Source organism: Belonocnema kinseyi, chromosome 2 (assembly GCF_010883055.1).
Source record: "Belonocnema kinseyi isolate 2016_QV_RU_SX_M_011 chromosome 2, B_treatae_v1, whole genome shotgun sequence".
Classification (NCBI taxonomy): Eukaryota; Metazoa; Arthropoda; class Insecta; order Hymenoptera; family Cynipidae; genus Belonocnema; species Belonocnema kinseyi.
This window is the reverse complement of record NC_046658.1, coordinates 11,227,563-11,243,119: the sequence shown is the minus strand read 5'-3', so window position 1 is coordinate 11,243,119 and position 15,557 is coordinate 11,227,563. Positions and strand designations below refer to the sequence as shown.

General features: G+C 34.2%; 1 protein-coding gene across 6 annotated transcripts in view; it reads left to right on the top strand.

The window, feature by feature from the left end:
- The window catches only part of LOC117168300 (pecanex-like protein 1), a 249,681-nt gene that overhangs the window by 161,275 nt on the left and 72,849 nt on the right, over positions 1–15,557 (top strand). For all 6 annotated transcript variants that reach the window (XM_033353848.1, XM_033353844.1, XM_033353845.1 and 3 more), the window contains 3 exons: positions 12,522–12,983; positions 13,067–13,211; positions 13,291–13,549. In XM_033353848.1, coding sequence (XP_033209739.1) covers positions 12,522–12,983; positions 13,067–13,211; positions 13,291–13,549 — 866 coding nt within the window. The remainder of the gene's footprint in view (positions 1–12,521; positions 12,984–13,066; positions 13,212–13,290; positions 13,550–15,557) is intronic.

Here is a 15,557-nt window from a genome sequence, read left to right as displayed (position 1 = left end):
CTGTTAAACTGATCGTCCTTATCATCGGCGCTCTTGGAGGTGCCAAGTTTTCACTTGCTAACAGCCTAAAAAGCATCCCTGCGTGTCAACAATATGCTAGAATACTTGCGGGAAAAATGCAGAAGGCGATTATCCTTGGGTCACTCCGTGTTCTTAGGGTGCACGAGGCTTTTGCTGGATGGTCGTATTGATTCTTTTACAGACTGTAACCACCTATCTCACGGTTGTGAGACGTGGTTATGGCTGAAATTTTACCGCGATTTCGCTGGAAGCGGGTGCAATTTTTCAGATTAGCACCCTGCTCCCGGCGAAATCCTGCGGTTGTCCTTATGAAAAATTTTTAACTATATATATATATATATACCTGAGTGTCTGCGGAGAATTTCTCAGTGCTTCTCAAAGCCTTAAGAATCTTTAGCATATACTCTGAGATTTCTATCGGTAGGGAGTATCCAGAAACCCTTGTTTTGATACCCAACACCTGCTGTAATTACGTAAAATGATTTAATGTGTGAAAATTCTCATTTCAGTCACCATATTGAATTCGCCATCTTGAAATTTTGTAAGACTAATGAGAAATTCGTAATCAGAGTACCCAAAAACCCTTATTTTGATACCCAACACGTGTTATGATCACGTAAAACGCTTTTAAGGTGTGAAAATTTTCATTTCAACAGCCATCTTGGATTTGCTACCTTGAAATTTTATAAAACTAATGAGAAATTCGTAATCAGTGATCCCTGAAACCCTAATTTTGATACTTACGACGTGCTACATTCATGTAAAACGATTTAAGGTGTGAAAATTCTCATTTCAACCGACATATGGGATTCGCCATTTTAAAATGTTGTAAAACTAATGGGAAATTCGTAATCAGAATACCCAAAAACCCTTATTTTGATACCCAATACGTGCTGTCGCAAAACGGTCTAGTTTGTGAAAATTCTTATTTCAACAGCCATCTTGGATTCGCTATCTTGAAATTTTGTAAAGCTAATGAGAAAGTCGTAATCAGTGACCACAAAAACCATTTTTTGATACCCACCAGGTGCTATATTCACGTAAAACTATTTTTTATGAAAATTCTCATTTCGTCCACCATCTTGGATTCGCCATCTTGAAATTTTGTAAAATCAATGAGAAATTCGTCATCAGTGTCCCCGACAACCCTTATTTTGATACCCACCACGTGCTATATTAACGTAAAACTATTTAATGTGAAAATTCTCATTTCATTTGCCATCTTGGATTCGCCATCTTGACATTGTTTTAAATGAATGAGAAATTCGTAATCAGTGTCCCCGAAAACCCTTATTTTGATACCCAACACGTGCTATAATCACTTAAAATGATTTAATATGTGAAAAAAAATCATTTCAGCCGCCAAATTTGATTCGCCATTTTGAAATTCTTCTAATTTGATCAATTTTTCGTAATCAGCGATACTAAAAACATATAATAAGCCTATAGGAATAGAATATATATTATCAATTATTAATAATTAATTTTATATGTGTAAATATATATATACATATGAAATTAATTAATAATAATAAATTATGTAAACAAATGCCCAGTGTGGACAATTAAAGTAAGAAAGAAAGCGGGTTTTCTCCTAATTTTCCTCAAATTATGTCGCCAATGATTTTTAATGATGGGAAATTATCGTCCGATATTTTTTATTATTTTATAAACAAATTATACCAAACAAATCTACAACTTAGGCATTTAAAGGTCGAAAAAAACTTTTATCTCCAAATTTTCCTCAAATGATGTCAATAATGTTTATTCGTGAGTCTTATTTTCAATATATCTTGTCGCTTAGATTTTTGCAATTGGCAAGGGAAAACAGTAGAACAAAAGGCTTTCATGAAAGCTGCACAGTTGTTACAGGCGTAACATATGAATCGTACGCTAACTAAACTTCAGAACTCTGTGTCGAGCTCTACAGGTGGTTTTATATACCATCATCTATACATAAGATTCTTTTGCATGGTGCAAAGATCATCGAATGATTTCTAATTCCTATTGTTTTGTTATCAGAAGAAGCCCAAGAGGCACGGAATCAGGATCTTAAATGATTTCGTGAAAGCTTTCTACCCGAAAATGCAGCCGACTAGCAGTGAACATGGATCTAATTCACAAATTATTGACCTCCTGTGACGATTACTTGACATATCTAAGAAAACACTGGAAGCATTCTGATAGTATTCTACATCCTGAAACTCTCGAGCTCCTTATCTCAGATTAAAGACATTGGAATTAAAATTTTATCGCCACTAATCCATAGAATATTAATAAATTGACAAAATAATATGATACACAGTTAGTGTATGCTTATTCTTGTTGTGCAAATTTCTATCTTTAACAATTCCTAAGAATACTACATTCAGAAAATTAAAAGGAACAACAATTACCAAACGATTTCTTTCTGCCTTTGAATTTCCACACTAGGAATTTGTTTAGTTCATTTCTTCATAAAATTAATTAATTAATTATAAAATTATTCGCAAGTGCTAATGAAATCTGTCGATCAGGCGAAAATTCAAATAGAGAATTTGTAAAAGAATAAGGTGGAGAGTGTATTCAACAAAGGGCCTAGGGGGATAAGCATGTAAAAAACCCCCCCGCACCTATCAAGTCTGTCTTGGCACCATATATTGACATCTATGAGAATATAAAATCCTGCAATTTTTAGCCTTGAAATTTTATTTTTTGGCGTGGTATGGAGGGGGAGGGGTAAATAAAGAAATGGGGTTTTCTCGAAAACAGTTGAACCGATTTTTACAAACCAAATATATGTTGTGTTACCCAAAAAGACTACTTTCAGAAAAAAGTTTAGATGTTTTGGATAAAATATAGAGGTAAAAAAATGCTTTCAAATCTTGAAAATATATTTTTGATGTTATGTTTTAGAGGTACCCCTCGAATTTTTTTCCAAACCCAACCTTGAAGTGTCTGCTTGAACATCCTTTTTTTCAGGTTATTCATGGAGATGCGTCATGGCGAAAAATGATGAAAATCATGTATGCCCCTGCTGTAAATCTAGACGATTTCTAGATTATATCGTCTAGGAATACATCATCTAGAATTTACCCCTTGCTAGATTATAACTAGACGACTGCTAGACTCACAAGAGTCACTTTCCTCAGTCCCTTTTTTACGGGGTAAGCAGTAAAGCAGTAAATTCTTCTTAAACCACCCCTATTAATATCTAGACCTGTGTTGAGTACGCGCCTAGTAAAAGTCAAGTGGGCATCTATAAAATGTCTCGAGCGCATCTAGGGATCGTAAGGTGTGAATCTAGGAAACGTCTAGTGGGCATTTAGAAAGCGTCTAGTGCGCATCTAGGCATCGCATAGCATGAATCTAGGAACGAATACAAAATAATGTAGCAATAAATATTCTTTCTAACTTTAATATATTTTATTTGTTGAAATTTTTGCAGTACTCTGAAACTTTATTGTATTACTTCATATAGAAATTCATTCAAATCCAGAACATAATTTACTTCCAAGAAATTGTTTCTGACACACACAAAAAACATATTTTCTTAATCTAAGAATATGTAGTATCGGAACAATAGAGCAGTGCCTCCACTTCACGTAATTTGTACTTAAGAAGAGTCTCTTAGACAAGCAATCTAAACTCTAAGCGACAGTTTATGAAAATTCAAAATACGATTTCTTAACGAAAAAAATTTTTTTTAAAAAATTATTGTCATATAACCTTCATTTTTTAAATTATTAAATTATATAATTTGCACACACGGTTACTCACATATATAATCGCACCCTTAAACGCTTCGAAAAATCGCACTCCCCGAGGATTCGAACCCTACCTAAACTACCTAAACTAGTGTGTCGTAACCGCGCGCTCTACCGACTTGCTATCGAAGCACTTGGTTCTCGGTGTCATAATCTAGTCCTAGAATTGCAAGACAGCGTCGTATTAAGTCGTATGATGAGCCCCAACCATTTTTAAAGTGAAAGCTGCTTAACTCAATGTTTCTTCAAACATATCTCTGATGGTAATTGAGTAGTTCTAAGGCAAATTGAACATTTTTGAGAGACTTTAATAGATCATTTTTTATTTAGAAAGATTTGAGAATTGAGTCTTAGTTATTTCAAAAAAAGCTCGATGCTTTTTTCTTCAAATATTTAAAATATTGATAAAATATTGGAAAGTATTAAACACTAAAGAAATGTTAAGCGAAAAAATTCTTTTATAACCTTAACGCAAAAACGAATTTCTTTAATAAGATCAATGACAAAAAAATAAATTTCTGCTATATACGGAAAGAAGTTTCGGAAAGCCGCTTTACTCTGACTGAGCAAGCAAAGCCACTACAAGCCTAGTGCAGCGGCATGCCTCGTTTGGCTGAAGGGCGCGTCCATTTTGGGAGAACAACTCACCCGAATTGGCGGAGACTTCTTGTTTCGAGATAAAGGAACGCTGTTGCACTAAAAAGGAAAACGTGGACGCTCCGCATGAAATTGTACAATAGATGCTTTTAAAACTTTTTTTAAATTTTTATTTGATTGCCTCAAGCAACTATATAACTACAGTTATTCAAGCCAGGATCGCATCAATGTTATCTTATATAAATATACGGCATTTACAAATAGCACTTAGAAAATAAGACGTAAGTCTTATTTGTACATAACCTTATTGTTTATAATGTTAACCTTATTGTTATTGACATAACCTAATAATTTTTTGAAGAAAACTTTTGCTTCAAAAAAACGATTAGGTTATGCCAATCAGTCTAGCAAGCGTGTATAGAAAAAAGAAAGATAATAACCTATTAAGCTGTCGTGGATATCTTCAAACCCGAACTTTTGAAAAATTTGTCCATTTTTAGTTAAAATCAATAAAATCATAAACGAAAATCACGAATGCGAAAGCACGTACAAGAAAAAGCGTTGCAGCATTGCCTCAAGAGTGGTATTGCTGCTTTCTCCGCCAGATGGAAAGACGTTGCACTCACGCGTTGGGATAGCGGCCTTGCCATTCAGGGGCAACAGCTCGCTCAAAACGATAAAACAAATATCCCTCTGAGGGTTCATGCAACGCCCCCACATTCAGCGCAATAGCGCGACTTCTCGAGAGAGCGGTTTACCAAAATTTCTTTCCGTGTAGGAAAACGTCCATAAAACGCACAGTTTTTAGTTTATCGCAACTCTTTTATCATACTTTTTTTTACTTAGTTTTAAATGTGGAATAGAAATTCCAAAATAGCAATTTAAAATATGTAAAAAAAACATTGAACTTCACTTATATCACAATGGCGCCAATACTTTTTTTATTTAGAGTATTAATCCGCTTAGAAACTGTCTAAAGCTGATAAAAAATAAAGAACTTTCTAGTTCAAAGATGTTTAAATAACTTCAGTGACAAAAAACATTTTCTGCTTTTTAAAAACCGCTGTAAAACGCACAGTTTTTGATTGATCTAAAAGAAAAAAAATGGATACCTAGTTTGAATATTGCCTATTTTAAAAAGTGCTGACTACTTTATTTTTCTCTGGAATCTAAATACCTTCTGAGTCAGAAGAAAAAAGAATTCTGCAAAGAAAAGTGGAGTGAAAGAACATGCTGGTTGAAAGTAATTCTCACGGTGGTTGGATGAAACGATTGGTCTATTTCCTCCTTGCATTCACAATTATTATATTTTTTAAATGTTTAATTGTCAATTTGTTAATCGTTATTTTAAAACATGAAATACATTGTTAATAAACTTTTAAGAAATGTTATTGAATTCTCTATGATTAATGAATTATTTGACTGAAAACTTAATTTTATTAAGTTTTTATAAATACGCATACTTACAATATCCGCATTAAATCTCTTCTTAATAATTTAATTAATAATAAGCGCCCGTCTTCCCTTTTTATGACTCTTTCCTTCGTATTTTCAGTTCCCAGATGTTGGGATTTCGCCAAAATCAGAACGGCATAAAACAAATGAAACGTAAATTGTACCTGGTTATGGCGTAGGGCACTTGGGGGTCCTTTCGTACGGGAATATCATTGTCAACACAAAATAAGTCGTCATCATTGTCAATACTAAATAAAAAACAACAGAACCTTATAATTTGTATACAGTGCTTTGATGATATCTAAAATTTAGCATAAAGATATCGATGAAAATAATCTGTTAATTCTTTCTAGACAGTTCAAGATCAGATCAATGAAACTCGACAAAAAAATAAGAATAAAAATGTTAAGGGGAGCTCTTTTAACACTGAAAATAAAACGAGCATCAGGTCACGCGTTAGTATACAATAGAGAGTAATAAATCTGTTGATCGTTAGTGCGATACCTGGCTGCAGTTAAAACTTACTAGACGCTGCTAGATGAACACTTGATGAACCCTAGACAATGCAGTGTGATACCTGGCTGCAGGAAAAACATGCTAGACGTCGCTAGATGAACTCCAGACGAACCCTAGATTAGACGGCCGTCATAAAATTGCCCTAGACGTTCGCTAGACAAGCTGCGTCTCGAAAGTATCTAGAAATCGTCTAGATTTCCTGTAGGGGCCGCACGCTATACTCTTGCTCCAGCCGGGCACATCGAACTCCACTGTTCGGTTGACACTCTATTATTTCAATTAAGCGGTCGGCTGGAATAATCGTGCACTTGTATTTTAAGGAATCAATTATTTTTATTTGTTTTGTACATAAAATTATGAAAAACAAAAACCAAACTTCTGAAAATTCAAGTACACCAATATTGAATCCAACCGTTTAATCTTCGTTTTTATAAACTGATTGATTTGTATTTACGATAGATACAATAACTACTGAAATAGCACTAAACGTATGCCCTAAAGTGTTTATAATCTTTCTTATAACAACTTTTGTTTTTTGGCAGTCATTTGTTTCTCTGACTAGTACTGCGCAAGTCAGGTTTCTCGAATCCGCTATTCATTTGTTTTTAACTATAAAGTTTGCGACTTAGAACCGAGCGTTTCATCCTAAAAGCTGAAAATCATTTCTTTCTTCGATTAGTTATATTTAATCCGTTAATTATTCGCACTGCGCGTCTCTTAAAAATCTGTTATTATTTTTTTTTATTTGACAATGTCTAAGACGGTAGCAATAAAGTTGAGATTTGCTGGTTGCGACGCATTTTTCAGAAAAGTAACGGGTAAAAAGAAACATGTAAAAAAATGAAGCTAATGATTTCTCTTAATCTTTAAAGCGAATAATAGTCGTTGATGACATTTTATGTAATATATCTCAACTTTTCGTTTATAAAAAGAATCCTGGTAAAGAGGCTGAGCCTGAAACAGAAAGACACCCTCGCCCTGAATCTGAAACCGATGTTCCATCCTTCGAAATTAAATCCGGTCCAAAGGAAGAAATTGCTAATGAAGAATGTGATGAAATTCGTATCCACAGAATTGTGGCTGCGCACAAATATTGTTGCATTTGTTCATTGTCTCGTAATCTGGCTAAGATTCCTGAAGAAACTCGAATTCCAGCATATATTAAGAAAAAATGTATATACCAGATGGAAATCGGTGTTGTAAAAGTCACTCTAATACAACAAGTCTCTCAGTTATAGAGTTTTCTAAAATGATAGAAACTCTGTCTATAAAATGTGATTCGTTATTGTTGGATAAAGTCAGCGAATATAGCATTTTAAACAAACAGTTAAGAGTTTTCATGGGATTAGATTGGGTAAAGCTTACTATTATTAAAGATATGACTATTTCATTGCGAAACAGTGAATCCCGTTCGGTAATCCAGGCACTCGTTTTCTCCCCTTTAAGTTGAGGACAGTAAACTTTAATAAGATGATAGCTTTCGATCTTACAATTAAAGGATGAACATGTTGTTTCAAATTATTCTAACAGTATTATAAAATCTTTTGAAAATGACGTTTTACCACTTCGTTTCAGTATAAGTTCTGTCATTAGAGATGACCTAGTTCAGAACTACAACCGAAATGGCAAAAAAATTATTTGATATGAATGAAATTTATTTTTGATTTGCGATGGCCCGTATGCTCGTCATAAAAAAGCACCAACAACGAATATTAGAGGAAATCTTACTCAGGACAGAAGAAGGTTTCTCTTTGTAAACGTTTCACTGTGCGCGCAACTGACGGTTATGTTATTGACTTACTTGGATCATATTATGCTAACGAAAATGATGCTGGAATTTTGGAAAGTGTCATTTACGATCCAAATTGTTTGTGCAAAATCCTAAGAGAAGGTGATGTTTTCGTCCTTGATCGTGGTTTCCATGATGTAAAATAAAAATTAAAGGATGAAAATTTTAAAGTCTTGATGCCTGCTCTAAAAAATAAGAGGAAACAACTGTCCGCGGAAGAATCCAATAAGTCCCGTTTTGTTACTAATATTCGCTAGGCAGTTGAATCCGTACACGGTGTACTTAAACAAAAATATCGCCTTTTGTATAATAAAATCGACAAGAAGCTCATACCGAAAATTGGGATTTATTTCAGAATCGCGTCCTTTCTGAACAACACTTTTGGAAAAAGGTTTCATTCTGACTATGACATTGTCGATGAAATTCGGCAGATAATGCATAATCAAAAAGAGGTGCAGAATAATTTGGCGACTGAGGTAGAAGAAAATGGTTGGCTTCGTCGGAAGTTACCTTTCAAAAGTGTTACATCCGATGACATTTTGGATTTCCCAGAAATGACGGAAAGATATTTGAAGATCTTATGCACTGGTTCATACCAACTGAGCCTAATTAAAATAATGAAGTATCAAACGAACAGTGGATTTCGATGTGCCCTGCTGAAGCGAGAGTGTGCTGTGTGCTGTGCGGCATTCGTGATTTGCATCATTTTGCGCCATGTTGCACCACCACGAAAAACTTAACAAAAATGTATGTTGAAGCAGACACTTTAAGGTTTGTTTTGCAAAAAATTGGAGATATACCTCTAAAACATAACCTCAAAAAAATATTTTCAAAATTTGAAAGCATTCGTCACACTTATTTTAAAAAAATTCAAAGTTTTTTCTAAAAGTAGTCTTTTTTGGTTAACACAACATATCTTTTGTTAGTCAAAAGCGGTTCAGCTGTTTTCGGGAAAACCCCATTTTTTATTTACCCCCCCCCCCTCCCCCTTCCTTCCATATCACCCCAAAAAAATCAAATTTTTTCACATGTTTATCCCCCTAGGTCCTTTGAAGTAATATGGAATATATGAAAATATGCTTGGTCAAAGTTACCCTAACCTTAAAGACTAATTTCTCGGCTTGTATTTTATGGTTGAAGATTCGATAAAAGTTGAAAGATATTCAAAATTGAAATATTTTCACCTTTCTTTCAGAACTTTTAGAACTTTGGTGAATTTATCAATGCTCTGATGGTTCTTTTCATAATCCATAATAATACGTAGTTTTAAAGAAATATTTATAGAAAAGAATGTTAACAAGTTTTTTTATTTTTTTAAAGAAAGTGACTTTTCTTCAATCCCTCTTTGATTTTCTTTACATTTTTTCTTGCGGAAACCGCACAATGTCTTCTAAAAGTCCCATTAATGAAATATACTAAATATTAAATAATTAAATACAATTTTAATTTCATTGGAATCAGAAAATTTATCAAAGATGAAGAAACAAAAGTCCAATTTGTAATATCTATAATACAATTTTCATCAAAATTACTAAGAAAAGATCAAATTCTTCAGAAGAGTTGACATGAAATTTTTCAGTTATTTTTATCGCAGAAATAGAAATAGCTCCTCAATGCAGATGATTCGAATAGCGTCCAGTTTTGCTGCTAGTTCTCTCGCTAGCCGATGAGTGCCATTACTACAATATACAGTTCAAGCATTGCGACGTTTAGTCCTGAGAGGGTTGTGCGTGGTGTACCTTCGCTCGTCCCTGTTATGCTTTTTATTTATTAATTAATTTATTTATTTTTTAATCGAATAAAACCCATGTTTTTTCTTCTAAACCCGTAACTTGGAATGAATAGGGAGCCAGGAATGGGAACCAGGATTGAATGGGCTACGCATTAATTTTTGATTTATTCTGTCGCATAGTATTATTAAGATTAATGAAAGTTTTGATCCCTTGACGAAAATTGGTGCTTTCAGGAAAGTAATTACGTAGGTAAAATCTCCCTTAGAAGACGTCTAGCATAGAAAGGGAACGGTTACATGAGACATTTAGGGAACAATGGTCCACGATCGGAAGAGAGCTCCATAGTTTTATCCAGTGTCACAGTGGTCTAGGAGAGGCCAAAAAGTAGCCAAAATACAAATTTCCGTTAGATTGTCATTAACCTGAGCACAGGGGGTATTTTGTGTCGCTGATGGTGAATATTATGTCAAAAATCAAGAATTAAAAATTGCAAATCCAATCATCTGAAAAATTGTATGTATTGCACTTTGTATAAACCGTTTCTTTTGGGTCGCTGATGCCAAATCCAGTGTAAAAAATCAAGAATTCAAAATGGTTACATGAGAATGCAATTAAGAATGGGTTTTCTTTAGTCGTTGATATAAAATCTGACGTCATAATGGAAAAATTCGTAAAAACAGTTTGAATAAATATTACAAAATTGCGACTACGACCCAAGACAGATTTATATGTAAACGTCTTCGATAAACGTTAATTACTTTAATATTCCCAGATACATATCAACATGTAGAAGAGTAATATTACGAAGTCAAAAAAATTTGGTCTGTCAGAACCTTCCATCTTCCAACGCAACTTTTCGGTATGAATGAACCTTACATTGCACTTTCCAGTGGTTTCACTTGACTGAGGCGCGACTCCCCATATCGAGGTCTAAGATGTTTACACATCAAAAATAAAAAATATTCTAGACTATTAGTCTAGTAGAATTCTAAACGTGACGGAGTTTAGGCAGTACTGCGTCTCTTTCACTTATACTAAGTAATTCAGATCTTTGTTTCCGCGCAATGTATAGCAATATAGTCATCACAAATGTAAATTGCGACCTCCTATTACAATATTTTTGAAAAAATTGTTTAATATCACAGATTTTTTTCTGTTAATCCTCAGCTGGCAATGTAGGGTACAACATGCCCCAGCCTAGTTCATTTAACGAATTCTTCCCGTTAAAGTGCCGAAACAGTACTTGTGCTGATCATACTTAATATCACATTTCATCAAAACATGAATTCCCAAACATGAATTCACACCTTACCGTGCCCACTATCGAATTGATAAATTTAGAAATCGGTTTTACATTGGCAGAAGGCGTCATTAAATAATAAGAATTTCATATTAAACACCCTGACTAATTATTATGACCCATTGTTATAAAATATTACTATTTAAACTCTGAATTATATCATAAATTTTGTACCGGAATTTCAATCAATATTTCTGCGAAATGTAAAACCCAATGCCCGTAAATGTTCACTCAATTACATAAATAGCAATGTAACCAATCATAAGGCTCGGAACCCCACGTAAGAACTAGCTAGGCACAACCCTCCGGTTGGCGGAAAAATCGCAAAAGTCAAGATTCTAAATAGCCACAGACTACACCTCCACATTATGCGTTGAAAACATCGGCACGTGTCCTTCTACCTACACACATCTGAAAGAGTTAACCCCGGATCTCTTTCGTTTTTCTGTTTTTCACGCCCCTATCCGATTGTTTAGGTGAATGTGAACTCTTTTGATAAAAACTAGAGCATGCATATAATTCTTTTGCATGAAATTATTTTATATGAAAAAATATTTAATGAAATTCCATTAAATTAATTTTACTGTGTTATTTTGTATCTGTTTACGGCTTCGCATAGGCATCATCTCACGATGTAAAATAATTAATTGTGCAACTCTAAACACTTGCATGCAACTTTGGAAAAATAATAAAAAATGACGGTGCGTATTGTTACCTATGTTTCCCCCTACTTCTGGTGTAAGATTTGTTCATCAGCACATGCATCGTACACTACGACTCAAGACAAATTTATGTGTAAACATACGCGATAAATTTGAACTTACACTAGGAAGATTTCAAAAATTTCACAGAGATATGTAAAGATCTCAAAGCTTTTCTTAATTTAGTATCTCACATGTCACTCTTTACACAAAAATAACTATATTAGCTCTTAAAGTATAACTTTCCAAGCAAATTTGATTGCAGTCAATAAATGCCCTATAGAAATTTTACGTAAAACTTAATGCATAATCGATTTCACATACGGTACTTAATTTTTATCACGTACTGAACCTGTATCCCTTCGTTTTAACTCTGAGGAACTCTCGCTTACCTAAAAAATGGAAGAAAAAAACCGTGTATGCTGTGTACAATTGTGTTTTCCCTTAAATTGTAATACCTGTATATCCTAAATTACAGATTAGTGAAACTTGATACCATTTCTTACGTATGACTATTACTAATTATTACTACTGTTTGCCCAAGCAAACATCATGCAAGCTTGAGCATGGTTTTTTATTACATGAATGAAGGGAAAGGCATATAATATGGTTACGTGTTTCAAATACCAAATGTTGTTATTTATAATTTCTATAATATTATAGGTCGAGGCAATTTCTGAAGGCATCGAAGACAATGACAATTGTTGCTGTTGTGAAATGGGTCATTTCTCAAATGTTTTAAGCGTTAATGCCGCTTTTGGTCAACGTTGGCTTGCTTGGGAAGTAGCAAGTGCCAAGTATGTCCTCGAAGGCTACTCTATTTCCGACAATTCTGCTGTTTCAATGTTACAAGTATTCGATTTTCGTAAAGTTCTTGTTACCTATTACGTTAAAAGTATAATATTTTATACGATTAAGTCACCTAAGTTAAAACTATGGTTGGAAAACACAGAAATTAATGATGCACTCAAGCCAACTTTCGAGAAGAATTTTGTTGACCTGGACCCGGTGTTTAATATGAATATAGATGAAGACTTCGATTCTCGAGCCAGTGGAATCACGAGAAACAGCTTTTGTAATATTTATCTCGACTGGATTCAGTTTTGCGCTATTAAGCATGATAAGGTTTGATTCTAGTTTTTACAAATTATTTAACAATAATAAGGACTAAATGTTGCTATTATTTTACGATTACTATTATATTGCAGCTAATCGAGAAATCGCGTGAGTCATGTCTTGTATCACTTTGTTTGGCATTAAGTCTGCTAGGAAGACGTATTTTAGGAGCTGCGTCTCATAACACAGTATCTAGCGTAGAATTCTTTTTGTATGGTCTTCACGCATTATTTAAAGGTAAGACACATTTTTTCATAACTTTTCGCAAAAAAAGAATGTTCTATATTTATCACCCTTGTTATATTGAAAATTTTAGGGGATTTTCGCATAACGTCTGTACGAGACGAGTGGGTACTTCATGACATAGATTTACTTCGCAGTGTGGTTGCCAAGGGAGTCAGAATGGCTTTAAAATTGCACCAGGATCACTTTATGAGCCCTGAACAGTACGAGGAAGCATCAGCTCTTTACGAAGCAATTGCCAATCACAATCAAAATCTCGTCATAAGTCACGAAGCTGATCCACTTTGGAGAAATGCTGTTCTTAGCGGAGCGTCCAGTCTATTAGCACTTAGGTGTACTATCATTTTCATTATAATTTTTCTCCTAATGACTTATATAACTTATAATTATATAACGCCTCCTCTTACTCTACTTTATTTTTAATTCCTTTCTATTTGTATTCAAATATTATTTACCCACTATTTACATTTCTTCCAAATACTTCCTAATAACTACTACCTTATACTAGTCGGGGACTAAATTTATGATTTTTGGGTTGTGAGGTAGGTGTGGTACATTGGCCTTTGTTCCGGCTTTTTATGCTAAGTTTAGTTTGTTATATTCCAAAACAAACAAGAACTCGGTGTGTGGGTCTCCGAAGGCATCCAACAAAATCCCTTTCTTTCTCTTTTTTATTTCTTTTGACCTTTTTATTCCTGCCATTATCAAATTACAACAAACAAAACATTTGTAAAAAACAATAAAAAATAAGGAAATAAGGGAAATAAAGCGTTCAAAAAGAAATTTACGAAGAAGTCGGCTTCGGAGAAAGTACGCCGGGCACATACGACACTCCCTCACAACTTCGTCCATGCAGCGGTTCCTGGGAACGACGAAGCCGATCCTGGGCATGGTGCGCAACTTCAGACTGGTCTCGTTCGCTCTCTGCTTATATACTTGATAATTGCAGGTACTTCCCATTTATTTTTCCAAAGGTATATATGTATGTACCTGCTACAATCATCGATTATAATTTCTTACGATAATTATCGTAAGAAAATACATTTTTACACCTTTGTGACCGTTTGCATTGGCCCACATAAATAGGCATTCACGAGATACATAGTCGACTGTGTTTTGCTTTAAGACTCTTTAAGAAAAGATTTTCGTGTAAATTCAAATTCGAATTCAAATTGAGTTTTGTTTATTGGTTTGAGGGAAGTGGTGTGAGAGCATGCGCACGCCGGGCACATTTGACGCTCTCCAACCACTTCCTTAAAACCAATAAAAAAATTAATTTGAATTGTAGTACTCAAGAGTTCAAAATTTAAAACACGTTCATTTATTTGGCTGCGAAGCATTTGTGCGCGTTTCAGATGCTAAAATAAAAAAAGTTATTCTTGTGGGCTATTCAGGAGAATCGAAAGCATTTTTATTGCTTGATAAAATTCAAATAAAGTTCGGAACTACAAAAACAAGAGCAGAAGTCTACCAGGATTTATTTCCTCAGTCAATAAGAGATTTTAAATATAAATTCGAAATTAAAGGTAAAATCTATGAAGAAGAGTGAATTCCAGAATTGAATTGTTAAATATGAAGTTGCAGAATCGAATTCGCAAAGCGAGGATCAGGATCAACAGTATCAAGAGCAGCGGAAATACGAGTGCGGAAAGAGAACCTAGAAGAAGAAAACAAGCTCTAATCTGTGCTTGTTATGATCACTAGAGAAATGGAATGGGCGCAGGAATATTATTGAGCAACGATACCTGGGAAATTAAGCCAGCACCAAAGGATAAGAACAAGTATAAAGTAAGGTTTTTCTGCTCGTGGTTTTCCACAAGACGGAACTGACTATTTAATAAGTTGTTTGCAACTGATATTCAGCAAACTATATTTAGGGCTCACTTGACAATTGCTGGTCAAGAAAAAATAATTGTTGAGCATTACGAAGCTAAGAGAGACTTTCTATACAAAAGATTGAATGTGACTATATTCTTGAAATAGGCGAAGGGATACGCAGTTCCAGGCAAGGCCTGTTCACTCGAATCATACGTTTTTAACGCTTTAAATGGGTATAGAATCAATTATAAACACTGTGAAGTTATACGAAATCGTACGAATAGCATATAAAATTCAGAAATCTAATTAAATCAGTAGGAATCTTTGTATTGCGTTGAAATCACTAAGCGAAATAAATGAGTCAGTGGGAATCAAGCAAGTTAAGGGCAGTCAGTAGTTTAAGGGGGGAGTCTGGTCCAGCCGAGGTTTTTTTAAATGCTTTTTTTTAGAGATAAACTTTATTTTGGATTACACAACTTTTGAAACATGTAAAGGAACACCTAAAAAAGCAAATTCAATGTC